Raw genomic sequence first — 16,408 nt, forward strand, 5'->3', positions numbered from 1 at the left:
TTCAGTGCATGAGCATCTGGGTCAAAATATTAAAGAGCAGGATAACAAAGGAGTTATTGAAAACTCAAAGCAACCCTCTCCCCAGGCGGAGTCAGAGAGCATTCCCAGCCTAATAAGCTTTCATGAATGAGGGATAGGAGGCTCAACAGTTTTATCCTTCATTAGCTAAGGCTGAAATTCAGGCCATGTCTCTTTGCAACACTGTCTTCTTTGAGGCTCATGTGGAGAGGCTGCTCCATGCTGAGTGCCAGCTCAGGGCCATTTTACAGTACTTAAAACTACTCGTCAACAAGGTCTGTAACCTGAAACAGTTCTTGCCAGGTGGAGCACGTGGAGTGCTCTTGTGATGATGTTGAACAAGCGTCTATGACTAACGCTAATGCACACTTAATACCATTAAGAACTCAAGTAGCTATGCTACCCTCCCAGACACATGGAGATTTAGACCCATCATGACCCATTGCCATCACTTCAACCCTGTTGTGTCAGAGCCAGTCCATTTTTGTTTGTTCAAGAGAGACCATCCTTATCCTTTGAGTTTGTGAAAAGATCTCAAAGTGGAACTGCCATGGAGCACCTCATTTTAGATCAAAACTGTCTCAAAGTTATTTCACATTGTTTTGATGCTAGAAACTGCTCCCACAGGGGCCTGGAACTGGGCCTGGGTTTCCACAAGAGGTTCACAAGTGCTGGAGAACCTATCTACAAACTTGGTCTGGTTCTATTACAACTGCACATTTCCACCAGCTTTTGGGTTTCAGTTGTGAGTATCTAGCCCAGTTTTACTGACAGTTACTGAAGCATAAAAAAAAACTAAATACATTATTTTTCTATATGTGTCATCCGTTTTGTTGCTAAAAGTTACCGTCTTCACATCTAACACAGTGGAGCAGTCCCTGCTGTGTAAGTGTGGCTGTTAGGCAGCAGCTGGTTGCCTGAGAGCGAGGCAGCCTGTCCTTTAACAGCTGGAGGAACAGGAGTACTCCACCCATCTCTGGGTCCCACTGGGTAACCACTGACCAATCCCACTGTGCTTCAGACAGTTCTCTAATATTGAGCATGGCCACACCAACACTGACCCCACAGGCAGCTGCCCATGTGTAGCATTTGAGGAATGGCTAATGGGAATAGAACCCATAACATGCAGGTGTACTCCCTGGGTTAAAGCAGCACTGTACTAGGTCACCTACTACCTGATAGACACATGAGCAGTTCTGCCTTATCACAGCTACACAAAAAAGCAGTCATCACAACCTCAGAGGCCATTTTATATTAGCAATAGGCCCAAGGTGCAAACTCAGCTCCAGCTTCTAAAAAAAACCAAAATATACAAGTGCTGCCAGGAGTATTTGGATCCGCCGCTTTGGTTCAGGCCTATCTTTAGTTTAAGTGCATATAAGGTCTGGATATATCAGGTGAGCAGCTCTTAGAGGACTAGCTCCCTTTCCCATACTGGGATCTAGGGGGAGTGCAATCATATTCAGCTCTGGTCTGAAGCATTCAAAAAATCAAGTTAGGAATTGTTGAATTGATGTTTTTTTAAAATCATTGTACCACAGCTGCTGGTTGTTGCCTTTGCAGTGAGTTTAATTGCAGAGGTTTCATCTGGCTTAATTATTGCATTTTCTACCTCATATATATACACACAATTTTTTTTCCTTGCTGTATCAGTGTAGCCTTAACATTTCACAATTGTGGGGCATTTCATGACATTAAATAGTCAGGTGAGCTTGTAAGAGCCTAGCTCCAGGAGCAATAATACAAGTTTCACATTCCTCCAGCTTTGCCAGCAGAGCATGCAAAGTCCTAGGGCCAGATTTTCCAAGTATTTAGGCACCTAAAGATGCACATAGGCATGGAGTGGGATTTTTAAAAGTGCCTAGGAGCCTAATGCCCCACAATAGGAGTTAGGTGCCTCTCTACGTGTCTAAGTATTTCTTAAAATCTGGCCCTAGTGGTGGAGATAGTTGATTTTCAAAGCTTGCAAGTTCCATAGATAGACCATCCAGTGTACATTCAACTGTCCTGCAGAACACATATGTATATGGGGTGCACGACTGGAGAACAAAAGTTCTTTTGTGCTTACTGATTCAATACTATTTAAACTGTCTTATGCAGAAAATTTCACCTTTGCCTTCTGAGTTGATAGATTTCCCCCTCCCCCACAGGCCTGCGTAAGTGAGGAAGATCCACAAGCTTGATAAACCTCTTGCACCCAGCAGACAAAGGCGCTGCAAGAAATGAAGCCATCCTTGGTCTGGATCTGTGGCAGAAGAAAAGCTAGGATAATGAAATCCATTCCATGTCAGTTTTTTTACACAATGAATGTACATTGATGAATGACCTCTAGGTTTGTTTTCAGTTTGTGAGTGTTTTGATGAACTGTTAGTCCATGGATGGGACAGGCTTGGCTGAGATGAACACATCCAAGGGGAACCCTTCACTATCTCTTGAGCATCAGAGTTGAACAGCTGGGAAATTCTTCCTTCCACCATGGATCTATAAAGAATAAAGTCCTGCCAATCCCAGTGGTTCAGGCTTCAAGAGTTTTGTAGTTTACTTTTTTTTTTTTAATGGACAAAGCCCCCAACACAATCTCATCTCTCCCTACCTCTAGGGGACAGGGAGGAGGCTATTTGCATTTACTGAGAATTCACCACTCTTTATAACCGAAGGATTTGTCCACATGGGAAGTGTGGGTGGCCTGATTTCAGCCACTAGGGCAGCTATGTTGGTGAAAAGGTCCTAATTGTAGACAAGCAAAGCCATGATCTGCTCCTGGTACATCTTACCCCAATTTCAAGGCTAGGTGAGCCACACCAGTGCACATTGTAGTTTACAGCAACTGTGTCTGTGTACACTAAACTTACACTGCTGTAGGCAGAGGCGAAGGCCAAATTCTTCATGCATTAGAGACCTCTTGTACAGACCCACAAGGCAGTCAAATTTACTCCAGGAGCGGTCTCAGCCAAGAGGTCCATGTGGGAATTTGTGGAGAAGAAGAATTTTATTTTAAAGGGGGTGGGAGAAAGATAGAGGGGATACACATCACTGTAATTAAATTGCATCATTGGGCACAGTAATTAAAAATAAATACAATAACCATCTACTGGAACAGGTTTTTTGTTTGTTTTTTAAAGCAGTTGCCTCTCCTAACTGTGTAAGGATCAAGGCCTGAGAAGGAACCCTACTGTGGAGCAAAGTAGTCCTCTACTACGGTGGTCACAACCTGAGCCATCAGCTTGTCTCACTATTATAGACCCGAGTGCAATTATATTGCTCGTTATTTTAGATCAGTTCAGCAAGACAATCTGCTTTTTTGTACAAAGAGGAAAAATGAGTGTTAAGAGCCGTTAAACAAGTGAAGCCACATTTGGCACAAGGGAGAGTTCCTTGTTTCTATTTCACTGAATTAGAGTGTTCCCTGTTAATGTCCATGAAAGAAGACAGGTAGAGTTAGGCGGACCTGCCATCCCTCCTGCAAAGCAAGCATGCTGCAGTGGGGTGTGGATAGGAGGATGAGTGCTAACAAAGTACAGTGAGTCTCCGCTAACCGCCACCTAAGGTGTGTCTACACTGCAGCTGGCAGCCAATGTCCCATGCCAGGAAGACAGACTTGGGTTGCAACCCTAAAAGTAGGGGTGTGGATGTTGTGGCTCAGGTGGCAGCTCAGGCTCTTCAGCCCGCCCGCATCTGACCTCGAGGGACTAGGCTGCATATCCGACGGAGCTGGAATGCCCGCACTGCTACGTTTTGCACTAGAGCTTGAGCCCTACTAGGGTGAGTCCCTCTACCTGGGCTGGGCTGCTCCCTCTCAGCTGCAGCATAGACCTAACTTTAAATTCCACTGGATAGCTAAATACTAGACTGAGTAGGTGCCACCTTTTAAATCCATGGCAATAGTGGCCCTGGAATTAAGGATGGCCTGGAGGACCTTCCTCATCCCACTCAGTGCAAGATCAGGTTCTACGAACAAAGGGAGCTGAAATGGGGCAGATGCTCCTGAGACAGGTCAGGACAAGCTACTAGGGACTTAATTTTACACCTTATAACCTCCTTTTTCCTCCATCGATTTCTATCATTAGCACAAAATCACTTCCAGTTTCGGGTGCACTAATTCCATTCATTGTATGCCTGTGCAATACTCTATCTTGCTAACACAGGAAACTACGGTTCATTGATGTCTGTTGTGTTATAGGAATGAAGAACAGTTGAAGGTTTCAAGCCTATGGCCCCTGTTATAGTTAGGTTAATGGTGCCCTCTGCTGGCTAAAAGCATAATTTAACAGACTAAAATCACATGTCTTTTGCATGGTGTTGTAAAGGGACATATACCAGTGTGAACAATGCATGAACCCAGGTAGTAGCTTTTCACAGCTGAAAGAAATGGCCCACACGGGATTAACTTTACAAGTAAGATTTCTTTCAGGATCTCAGTTTGTATCCTGATTATACCTATCATTAAAACCACTGTGATCCTCCTGCTAATACAATAAAGTGAGCCAAGTTCTGAATTGAAGCTGGTTCTTACTCTTGAACAGCCTTTTAAGTCCGTTTTGAGGTTTAAAATATTCCTTTTCAGATTAATACAACTATTAAAACTAGGAACAACCCCCAGATTAATTATGAATGAGTATTAGAGCCATTGTGGGTTTGTAATGGATGCAAACAGCCTTGTAAGTACAAAAAGTTCACTTCTGTTCTATGGTAGTGCTGAAATCTATGAACACTCCATCCATCTCCACTGATTAGCTTCCAGGGAAAGATTTTAGCTGTTCAAATATCAATTCCTCTTGCCTCTGCATAGCGCTATGTGGAATAATATCCCCTTCCTCTGCAGGAGGAGCGTGATGGAGCATGTCCTCCATCTGGGCTCTGGGAAGGCTCCAGACAGCTTAACTGTGGTCACCTAGTCCTGTTAGGTGTGTAGGAGAATGGAACCAGACAAGCTTTCAGTGACTGGGGAGAAGATGCAGTTGATCCTCAGTCTCAGCTGATATACATAAAAGGAAGACAAAGGCTTGACTCCAGTGATACAAAGTAGCGTGGTCCTGCTTACACCTTAGAAGAGACAGGATGTTTTGCTGGAGTCTGGTTAATGCCCCAGACAGGGGAAGAGCTCTGTTTTGGGAGCTACTCTGAAAGGTAGCTAGGGACATCACTCCATTCCCCCACAACAATCTGGTATTGGAGGATATGGTCTAGCAGACTAAGTAACCCTACAATCTGATGCAGCAGGCAAGCCCTCAGATCCCAGCCTTGATGAAATGTTGTACTAAAGCATTTTATAGGCCAGACTACATGAGAGACCAGTTGAAAAAGGTAACAGAAGATGCTTTTATTCCAAAATGTGAAGTATAAATCTACAGACTTAGCAAATCATTTTTTCAAACCCATGAATAAATTACTCTGCAGGCAAACTTTCCTTTATCTGCTCCAAGATCTAATATCATCTTAAAAAATAAAATCACAATTCCAGACAAGAATCATCAGATTTAAACTAAAAAAGTTACCACTCATCCTGTAAATGGAAAAATTTAGGAATGAACTTTTCCATGGTCATCTTCCAGCAAAAGGATGTTTCCTGACAGGCATGGAAGAAGCTCTGCAGGACACTTCTGGGAGGTTGTTCAGTAACCCAGACTGCTAGTGACATCATTTCTAGTGAGATATTCTCGTGCAGCACCTTCTGCGTTGGAAAAGGGGCTGCCCTCAGTGGAGGTCAGAGACTGGAGATTCTGCAAAGACAGAAGGAGTTTTCACAGTATTCAAGTTCTGTGAGGAACTCCTCATTTACACAATTTAACTTCTCTAATCCTTTCCCTTTCTCTGTGCAGTTGATGAAGACATGTTCTGAATAGAATGTTGCTTCTTCACTGGAGCCCTGAGCTTATTTATGGCATCACTGCTGCTAGATACATCTCTGAGACAAGTTATATGACAAATCAAGTTTGAACAAAGATTAGATTCTTTGTAGGATTTATGCCAGAACAGCGTTTATAGCCAGCTTTCCAATCCCCAAACACAGCTACGCAGTGGAAAAAATGCAAGGCCTCAGATTGTTGAGGGAATCCAGTGCTCTTTTCACAAAGCAGGGATTCCCATCATTGTTAACAGCGATGAAGCAGGAGAATTTCCCCTTTCCAAAAAATAAAAGCCTTCCAAGTTTAGAAGAGACAGAAGAGACAGACACTCTCCTCCATCCCCTTTTGAAGCTCAGGTTCTCCTGCAAGATCAGAGGGCTACAGCTCAGTGGCAAGTCTTGAAGGAAGTGTGGTTGTTAGCTGGGGCACAAAGTAGATGTCTAAATTCAGACCAACTACATTGCTTTTACAAAGCACAAGCAAGACCTTTCCAATCCAGCTGAACTATACACAAAGCACTTGAACAAAATACATCTATAAAACCCACCCAGTGCCAGTCCTCCCCCATGTTCCCACTTACTCACCTCATGGTTCAGGACATGAAAGTCCTCACACTTCCCCGGATGACCGCTCTGCAGATGGGGCACCGTCTCAGGCTGGGGGCACACTCCACACACACCACCAAGTGGCCACAAGGAACAAAGACAACGGACACATCTTTGTCCATGCACACTTTGCACATCCTCTCCTCCTGCAACCGTCGCAACTGCTCCTCTGTACTCAGTGGAAGCTCTGCTGAGGAGAGACACACAGAGAGCAGCGTTATCTGAATTTTTTTGAAAGGATCTTTCCGTTCCATAGTTCAAGAGCCTTAGGTTTTCCCTCCTCGTTTTGTTTAAGATCGTGACCATGACAATGGCAGGACAAACCCCTGCTATTCCAGTCCTGGGCCCCTCAGAGGTCTGTCCACATGGTGGGTTTGAGATTTGAACAGTGGGGAAGAGGATAAAATTAGTGAAAGGTGATGCATGGGTAATCCATGGTAAGCACTCTTTTGGGTGTTTTAATCTTGCCTAACACAATAGGCCCTATTCCCTGAATGGGGCCTGAAGGTGCTACCACATTCTGAATAATAAGAGGAAATTATTTTGCAGTTTAACTCTTACATGGGAGGTAACGAGCCTTAGTATTTCCTGCTGTAGAGACTGTTGTGGTCCAGCCCAGGCAGATTTTGTTACCTCACCTGATTCTTTTGAGCACTCGGCCTGTGCGTCTCGTCTTTGTCCTGGCACACCCGTCTCCCTCTCCACACGCTCTGTAGAAATCCGAAGGAATGAAGGAACATGGCATTAATCCTCCCATGCTAAAAAGGACTTAAAAAAACAAAGTAGGGTCCTTGCTGGTATTTCAGTTCAAGTGTGCAGTGTTGCTAAATGAAAATGGTTCTCTTTAGGAGGCTGCTAACCCTGCATGCTCAGCCTGGAATCGGACAGCAAAGCTGGGTTCTCGGATTCTCATAGCAACACCAAGACTTGTTGTTGAACCATAAATTAGATAATCCAACTCACATGAGCCCCATCCCCCAAAACAAGTGCACACAAAATTCTGATTTTGGGCTTTTTCTAAACAGAAAAATTTCCATTTTATAAAAAAGGCTATTTTTGGTCAGAAAGATTGCAGCCAGCGTTGTAGCATATTAGAGACAGAAAGGAGGGATGTAGAGCAGCATTTGTCCTTTTCTATGTAGAACTTCAGTTATAGGGTGGGGGTACTAACCCTAGAAGTCTTCCTTTAACAATTGCCTGTGTCCTCACAGTTTAAGCCATAAAAGTCACGTTATTAGCACATTATTTCCCCACACACACACCCTTTACAGTCAACTGCTCCTCGAATCAGACAGAGATGGAATGGTCCTCTTGAATCATCCAGTTTAAATAGCAGGCCCAAAGGGAATCCATTTCTGGATTTGCTGCAATGTCAGCACTGGGTGTACACTTAAGTCATGATGTATTACGTCTTGCTTTAAAAGCTGTGGTACGAGAGAATTATTGAAAAGCAGCTATATGCCAGGTTGCTGGGAGACCGCTAATGTAACAGATGTTCTGACAACTGTAGACTCTGCAGGCCCCTCTACAACTGAACCGTTTTCCTCAGTATCACAGGGCTATGAAGCTAAGGGAAGCATGATTACATTTCATTCTAGTCTAGGAAGAAGCAGTGTAGACCCAAGAGATAGCTTCACTGACACGCAAAAACTTCAGTGACCATCAGAGGAGGTGGTGGGATGTGATTAGATTGATCAGTGAGGTTTAAGAGGCTGAACTGTCATACCTCTTTCTTCTGCACTGCTGCTTTCTTCCCCATCTACCTGAAGCAGATCCGAGACCAGTTCGGACACAGATAAGTAGCAGGTGCCAGTCAGCAGGTGTCTACTCTGCACCAAGCTCATCACCAAGCTGTGGTCAAAGCCCATCTGCAGGACATCCTGCACTATGGAAGACTGATCCACAGGAAAAGATGACAATTCCCGATTCCCCTCAGAATCTGTAAAGCACAGGGAGGAGACACTTTACAAAAGAGGGGGAGCTTAACAGGCTACAAAGTAGCCAACTCCATATGTCGCAGGATATGGCTAGGGACTCTGAGTTCTCTTTCTTGGTGTAGAATATTCTAACTATCCAACAGCCAATTGTGTATTAGAGAGTTAGATAGGCAAGATGTAGTTCCACATTTCACGAGGCCATTTATGAAATTTAAATGAATACCATAGGTCATGCCATATTCCATCATAGTAATAGATTTAAAACAAATATTGGTCTATGGCCATTAGAATGCTACAATCTAATACCTCACTCCTTTTCCCATCTAGTACTGCAGGGACTCAAATGGCCCTGGAATAAAGGGTGAAATCCTGGCCCTGCTGAAGTCAATGGGAGAACTGCAATTAACTTCAGTGAAGTGAGGATTTTACCCTAAGCATCTGAGGTGCTAAGAGGCAGAACTTTCATGCAAAGTTCCATTAAACAGAATTTAAAGCAAAGCATAGAAGGGATATTAACCTGCATGCTTCACAACATACACCAACTGGTAGTGGTAAGGAACAAAAAGTGGTTCCTCCCCCTCCCTTGATTGTGGGTTCTGAGGACACAGGCAATATCATCACTAGCAATGGAGGAGCCTACAGGAATTGCGGTGAGTACCCAAGTGTCTGAATGCTAACCATGTGTCTTTGGTCCGCAAGAATCGGTCGCTCAAGAAACTAGACTTAACTGATTTTAGTTCACTGGCCATTCTGAAAAAGTTTAAATAAAAAATAATTTGGGGTGAGATGAAACATTTTGTAGGAAATGAAAGGTAATCAGTTTAAATAATTGGAAAGTCATTTGAATAAAAAAATGAAACGTTTCATTTAATAGTGTCAAAAAGACAATCTGGTAAATTCAACACAAGTTTGCTACATGTTTTCACCAACCTGAATCTGCATATCTGCATTGTTGGGGGGGGGGGGGGGGAGCAAGCTTTGGCTGAAAAGTTTCACCCAGCTTTGGGCAGGCACTTTCAACAGCAGAGGTCATCTTGGTTTCAGATCCCAGAGGAAGTTTCTTAGTAATAATTCTGGAAGCCATTTCACACAAAAATGCAAGCCTCTCAGAAAGAGATTCCGCCTGCAAACTCTAGAATATGCAGAAGCCAGAGTAATAGATCTGCAGCTCTTTCATCAGAGAGAAGACAATATGCTTTTCCACACAAACCTTGGGGTGCAGGGGGATCTTGTTCAGCCTGTTGCCAGAAGCCTCCCTGAAAACACCACAAGACAAAACAGTCACAGAAGGGAAGTGTCTCCTCAAACCTTTTCCCCTCCACAGCACAAAAAAACCCCAACAACCCCATTTAAAACTCACTGGAGCTACCGGAGTGTTGAAGTCAGAGTCCTGAATGCTGCTAACAAAGTCTCTGCCCCTTGACTGCAGCAAAAACTCACACCTGTGGAGAACAAGGCAAATACCCAGTGAAGGACAGCAGACCTTGTCTGAAATTCATCATGAGGGTGGTACTAAGCTCCCTAATGAAACAGGGAGTATATAGCAATATCTCAATGTACAAAGCACAAATGTCATCCTTGCCACAGTGGACAGGCCCTCCCTGCTGTAAAAATATCTTCCTGTTCAAGCAGGAAGAATGGTGGTTTAAGGCTCCCGATCTCCCCAGAATAGGTCAGACTTCATTTTCAGGCCTGTGTGATTGGCTTTTGCAATGGAGCCTTTCAGCCAGACTGGATCATGGGGAAAATGGCTCTGTGGCCTCACCTGTAAGAGCCACCACACCAGGACTAGGTGTACGACATCCTGCCATTTACAAGTGAAGGCCAATACAAGTGGAATACAAGGGCTGCTCTTTGTCAGGAAAAGACAAAGGCAGTATTAAAGTTATCCTGAAGCAGTGATAATAGAGATTGACCCACAGATCACCGTCCATAAACTCTATAGAAGTAGAGGTCTGAACTCCGCAGCTCAGGCTAAGTTCCAGTGTGTGGTTTTGATTGAAAAAGCATTAGACTTGCAGACTCATGTAGTGTAGATTTGTACAATGCCTAACCCAACGGCTCTCCACTTCGTCGTGGCCTTTAGGAGCTACAATGATAGAAGTGTACAGTGATCATCATGACCCCCACCTGAATGAGGGACAGAAGAAAAGACTGCAACAGAAACAATGCAGCCAGTTAGGATGGGAGCTTCCAGGGTAGTTCTCAGGAACTACCAAGAGACTGACACTCAGTTAAGTTCCTGCTTTGACCACAAGCTGTTCCAGGATACGTTTTTAATAGTGCAAATAGGACAAAAGCCACCGGATTCATTTCATGTCAGCTTATCAGCTGGTAGCACTATTTGTTCATAATTGACCTGGCTGGATTTGAACGGATAACAGAGATTGACAGCTCTACATACTAATAATCTAGTTAAATCTCACCTGGGGCATGAGGTTTGACTGTGGAGCAAGGTCCATTCAGTATAAAACTGACTAATGATTTGTAGTTCAGCCCCAACAAGCATTAGTATACCATGAATTACCTTGGAAACCATTTGGCATGTTCCCTCCAGGGGTCATCTCCAAGCTCCCAGTTCCTCAAGCTGCCATCACAGTAAAAACACCTCACAGTGTCACCTTGACCTGAAAGCAGCATTAAGAGAAGAGCTGATGTCAGGTACATGAGCAGATAGTTACACTAATCCACAGGCAATTTGATGTTGCTACCAGGAGAGCTGGAAGAGTTACAATATGTTTAATTGTTACCATAACAGGCTACCAGACCAAACTGTTGAGCGCACACACCACACATCACAACTGTCCCATGACTCTGGCTCGCTACTTCTGCGGCTTGCCCCTGTTCAGAGACAGGGAGTCAAGTTAGAGCACTGGTTCAAAATTTGAGTTCTAGCTGGCTTGCCTAAGTTGCACCAATCAATTATTAGGATTCCAGTATTGGGTCAATGAACATTTTGGATGGAAGCTTCATGGATTCTCTGTACATCCCCTTTGTGGACTCATGTATCCCAAGTGTACTTTATATGTCCACTCCCACTGCACACAGCCGCCCCCTCCTGTTTCTTCAGCCAGCAAACTGCTCCCCCATGAAGACCGCCAACTAGGGGGTCCATGAAATTGGTTTACACCACTCCCCCTAGTAATAGGATTCCTCATTATAAAGATCCCAAGCCATCCAGCCCAGGGAGGAAACTGGGCAAGAGATTCATTGGGTTTAACAATATCAGCATGCCCGCTACAGGGCAGGATTTTGAATAAAGCTATATATAAAGTTACACCTTCCCACTCAGCAAGTTATACCTGGGTCCCACTAAAAAGAGAATTTCTGGGAGTGGATAGGCCTTCCAGTCATAAGCTGGACTCTTTAAGGAGTTTCAGTACAGCTGTTCCAAATCACTGGGCATTCAGACATCCTTGAATGCTCTAAAACAAGGGAACTATGTTGATCAGACAGACTGGGCTATTCCAGAGCATTGCCAGTCAAGTGACCTCTGGGTTTGCCATGTTGTTGGATTGTTTCCCGATGGATCCCCATTATCAGTAAGTCTCAGTATTATGTTTTCAAACAGCTGGTCTGCAGGTAGAAAATAAATTTCAAAACAAATCTGACAAAGGGTTCCAACTACAACCTCTGCCTTCTGGTGTATTCTGTTTTCCTGAGCTGGTGGTTCTTTTGTCAGTAGTGTTTGGCTCTAAAGCATACATAACTATAATTCCAGAAAAACCTATGAGCTAGTACACAGTGGAGATTTCACATCTGGTTGCTCAGTTCAGGACTAGTAACAAGAGGTACCTCCTCACACCATTTATTGTGAAGTACACTGCAAAGCCTTCTCAAGGAATTCAAGGAGAGTCATTTAGGCTATGTTAGTATTCATGTGTATTTAATATATAGCAAGCCAGAAATTTTGCACATGTAGTTAGACTAGAGAAGGGAATAATGTGTCTAGTGCTACATTAAGAATTTTAGTTCCACAGAGGGATTTTATCAGTGCTATAAATCAGAACAGCAGCTCACTGGTCAACCCCAACAGAACTATAGGTTAAATACAGGTTGTGGGAAGCACAGAGGTGAAAATGCAGTGCTTGCATTTGTAGCGAGATTAGATTAAAATTCCTTGGTTTGTTCTGTGACAGTTTGACACTGTCTCCGTAGGCATGTGCGGCTACAGTTTGTGAATGTTATGAACAGATTGTGCGGCGGGAGCTCAAACACTTCTGCCAGAAAAGCCCGAGTCCTTACACTGGTGATGCCCCGTGCGTGGGAGTTTTCAGACCAAGACAGGAATAGCATTCAAAGACAATGAAGATTTAAAATTTTAGCATTACCTAGAGTTAAAAATTTAGACATTTTCAAAGTGATTCTTCAGATGAACAGCCCCAAACTCATTAAATTTCTGTTCGTGTCCCAGAATTACAGGCAGATAGAGAGCTAGACAGAGCCTAAGAGAGACTTCTCTACCCAAGAGCATGAAATTAGCTGGGATCCACAGAGCCCAAAACAGCTTCTGAAAAGGGGACATCTACAGACAGGTGAGGGTCTCTCTTTTTAAGGAATAAATATAAAATAACTCCACGCTGTCCCCTCCATATAACATTCTACTCCGCTTCCACTTGAACTGTTTGAATGTCATAACTCATGTTAGACTTTACATTTAGCTAAGTGCTATACTAAGGAGTGTGGTACAAATGGGGCACATAGCAAGTCTACAGTCATGTAGACTGTTGCCATTATCCTCATTTGTCTGTTACATCCCTTGTTGCTCCTGCTCTTAAAACTTAAAATAAGCTCCTCAGAGCAGAGGCTTTCCATCACAGGTTTGTCCCAAATCTGACCCAACAGTAGAGAAGAAAGAGTCTTTTTGATCTGTGTTTACACCGCACCCAGCACAATGGGGTCCTGGGTCCATGCCCAGGGCTCCTACACAGTACCACATTACGAAGAAGAAGGAGACTCCCAATCCCAACTGAGGCTGCTACAATAAAAATAAAGTGTAAATGCAACTGGAAAGCCCCAAAGCCAAATTACCTAACGATGGAGTTTGAACCTTACAGGTCTAGTAAGAAAGGGGTGTGCTCTAACTCGGTTCCCCACGGTGGCTGCATTTGCAGTATAGACCTTAACTCTGTCCCAGTGCTGCGAGAATGTTGTGCAGGGGCTAAGCTGTGTTTGAATCTCATCTCTCTGCTGTTCAAGATGGTCCAGTTAAGGAGAACTCTGTGGCCCCTCACACCTAGAAGAGGAGAGTCAAGTTGGGGCTCTACTGGAGAGGGCTTCATGGTGTGGCTGGCACCAACCCCCGCTGCTTACATACCACAGTATATGGGTGCAGTATAAAAAACTGCCCTAAATAGAGCTTGTCTAACAGGAAACACCATATAGCTCTACAGTCGCACACAGAGGGAGGCTTTCCCTACTGTATGTACCTGTATATAGCCTTGGCAGAATTAAATAATTTTGATGGCTAATATGCTTATTTATAAGCTTTAATTGTTGTTAATTTAAATCAGAGGTTTTCAAACTGTGGGGTGTGCCCTCCTAGGAGAGCACAGAGGAGCATTCCCGGAAGGGGGGGGGGGGGGGACACTAGCGGTGAGGCCAGCCCTGCATGGCAAGGCTCAGGGAAGGTGCACCACTTCCAGCCCCTGACTCACCTCAGCGGGCCACCTAGCCTGTGGATCAGTGTCAACATGCACAGCAGCCGTGCCAATTTCTGCTCCCAGCAGCCTCCATACCCAGCACTGGCTCCACCCCCAGACACCGTTACACACACCTTCCCCCACCCTGTAAACCGGAGTGGGGGGGAAGGCAGGTATTGTGCTATTTTTGCCTGGGTTCGGGGGGGCCCAACCAAACATTTTAACTCAAATGAGCAGCTCAGCTCAGAAAGTTGAAAACTGCTGATTTAATTTTTCACCGAGAGGGATATCATGAGGCGTGTGTCAGGGTCAGAATTATTTAAATACAGTAGATGTTGAGATTCAAAACCGTTAAAGCTTCATAACTGTTAAAATGCAAGTTGTCAACTTCACAGATCAAAATACAGAGTAAAATAGCCTTAAAAAAAATCACACTCTAATAAGTCTCAAGCAACTATTTGCCTCTTGGTAAATTGTTATCAATGGAAATATTTATCAATTTATGCATGTGCAGTGGAATTGACGTGTATCGACATTTACCGATAAAGCTCTCATCCTGCCAAGCCTACCTGTATAGAAGAACCCTGCTCTGGCCAGTTGCTCAGGATACAGCTCTGTGTATGGTGGCCAGCTCTGGAAAGTGGCTAGTCGCATCGCCTCGGTTTCCATCTCCGGGTATTCTGGTTGACTGGGTAGGGCCGTCTCTTCCACATCCATCCTCTGTAGGAGGCTGAGGATCTGCCCATCCACATAGTCCAAGATCTCCAGAAAGGGGAGCATCCGCTGGTTGCCAACATCTTCACCACAGATGAACTTACAGGTAGGAAAAAATTTTTGGTGCTCTCGCATGGGTTGATCCTCAGCCTCCCAGCTCCTCAAGATACCACCACAGCAGAAGCACTGCACTCGGTCACCAGGACCCAGGAAGAAAAAGCCAGCCTTAGCCAGGTCTGTGGCAGAGACAGGTGAGCTCTCTGGCCACTGCCGAAAAGTCCTCAGTCTCTTCTCCTCGCTCCGCATGCTGGTCTTAGACAGCTGAAAATGCCTTGGCCCAGACCTGATCTCCTCTGGGGGAAAGCTGTCCTCCATGTCCCAGCACTGAGAGAGGGGGAAAAAAAATTATAAGACAATTCCTCAGTGACCAGCTGTATTCCTGATGTCAGGCAACACTCAGACTGCTGGTCTGCATTCACAATCCCCACAGCTCATCCTGCTATAGGTTCTAGAAAGCTCGTGGTCTCAACAAAGCCAAGCATGTTCCTGAATTGCAGCCAAACCAGAGATCCAGATGGTCTATGCCCTGATGCTGCTTTTTCCTGCCCCCTTTCCCTCGATCCCCACTAATGTCTGGAGGCAAGAGACCAGCAGTTTCACCCTTCCAGTCTCTCAAGTCACAGGGAAGCTGAAGTAGTTTGCAAGAAAAGCAAAAACAAGGCCAGGCCTATTCAATGCACTTGGATAAAGTCACCCCAGCTTTCAGTCTCTGACGTGAACAGCGAACACTCAGTCACCTCTCTAGCCTTTAACAAAAGTATAAAAAGGATTTAATTCCTTGGTTTGCTTTTCTAGAGACACAATGTTCAACAAGCCAGAGCCTACACAGAGTAGCCAAGACCCAAGCAAACGTTTCCTCATGTTATCCCTTTTATAACCAAACCAGCCTCCAGTTACACAGGTCGCATATTCGATTAGCAGGCTTCTCTTTTCATGCTGTGTATACATTTAGCATGGCAGCCTGTGGCCTGGAGCGGAATCAGCAGCTTGTGACTGATCATTCCTACCCATCCTAATTCACAGTACACCTCACCACTGCAGCAGAATCACTACAGAAGGAGCCCAAAAACGTTGAGGCCCATGTTCCTATTGGTTTCCTTAAGTCACAGTTAATGGTGGTAGTGGTTTGCTGCCTTCACTAGTCCTATATCAAAGGAAGGCTGAAATTAAAGAAAATAATATTACTTGATTATTCAAGCCTCCCCCCTCCTCAAACTGAAGTATTGTTCCCCTGACATCTGTGAGCCATTCTGCAAGGCTACCACCACTTCTGTGTTGCCAGCAAAAGTAGACGCAAAGAGGCTCTGGGCCTCAATCTTCTCTCACTCACACAGGTGAGAATCAGGAGTGATTCCACTAAAGGTAAACGAATTACTCAGGAGTAGGAGACTCCATATACTTGGCAAACAGCAGTCATTGATAGAGCCTCTTTCAATATAAATGCACCTAAGAAAACCCAGGCCAAGTCTAGGTCACTAGCTCAGTTCGGGACAAGCCAGTATTGACCATCTGTTGGCGATTAATGGACTTTTGTGGTATAAGCGGACTGTTCTCAATACAGTGCACAGACACCCATATCTTAACAA

General features: G+C 44.5%; 2 protein-coding genes across 7 annotated transcripts in view; one reads left to right on the forward strand and one right to left on the reverse strand.

The window, feature by feature from the left end:
* Window positions 1-4,333, forward strand: part of NKAIN4 (sodium/potassium transporting ATPase interacting 4) — an 85,586-nt gene extending 81,253 nt beyond the window's left edge. The window contains exon 6 of one of the 2 annotated variants that reach the window (XM_074969624.1): window positions 2,169-4,333. In XM_074969624.1, the coding sequence (XP_074825725.1) occupies window positions 2,169-2,182 (14 nt within the window). In that variant the 3' untranslated portion in view covers window positions 2,183-4,333. The remainder of the gene's footprint in view (window positions 1-2,168) is intronic. The other variant, XM_074969623.1, reaches the window with a different exon arrangement.
* Window positions 4,334-5,372: 1,039 nt separating this feature from the next.
* Window positions 5,373-16,408, reverse strand: part of BIRC7 (baculoviral IAP repeat containing 7) — a 28,519-nt gene continuing 17,483 nt past the window's right edge. For 2 of the 5 annotated variants that reach the window (XM_074970473.1, XM_074970474.1), the window contains 8 exons: window positions 14,618-15,146; window positions 10,934-11,033; window positions 9,767-9,848; window positions 9,617-9,662; window positions 8,196-8,408; window positions 7,108-7,179; window positions 6,449-6,659; window positions 5,375-5,738 (listed from right to left, as the gene is read on the reverse strand). In XM_074970473.1, the coding sequence (XP_074826574.1) occupies window positions 6,457-6,659; window positions 7,108-7,179; window positions 8,196-8,408; window positions 9,617-9,662; window positions 9,767-9,848; window positions 10,934-11,033; window positions 14,618-15,137 (1,236 nt within the window). In that variant the 5' untranslated portion in view covers window positions 15,138-15,146 and the 3' untranslated portion in view covers window positions 5,375-5,738; window positions 6,449-6,456. Of the gene's footprint in view, window positions 5,739-6,448; window positions 6,660-7,107; window positions 7,180-8,195; window positions 8,409-9,616; window positions 9,663-9,766; window positions 9,849-10,933; window positions 11,034-14,617; window positions 15,147-16,408 lie in introns of all 5 variants that reach the window. The other 3 variants (XM_074970475.1, XM_074970477.1, XM_074970476.1) reach the window with 3 other exon arrangements.

Source organism: Natator depressus, chromosome 13 (assembly GCF_965152275.1).
Source record: "Natator depressus isolate rNatDep1 chromosome 13, rNatDep2.hap1, whole genome shotgun sequence".
Taxonomy (NCBI): domain Eukaryota; kingdom Metazoa; phylum Chordata; order Testudines; family Cheloniidae; genus Natator; species Natator depressus.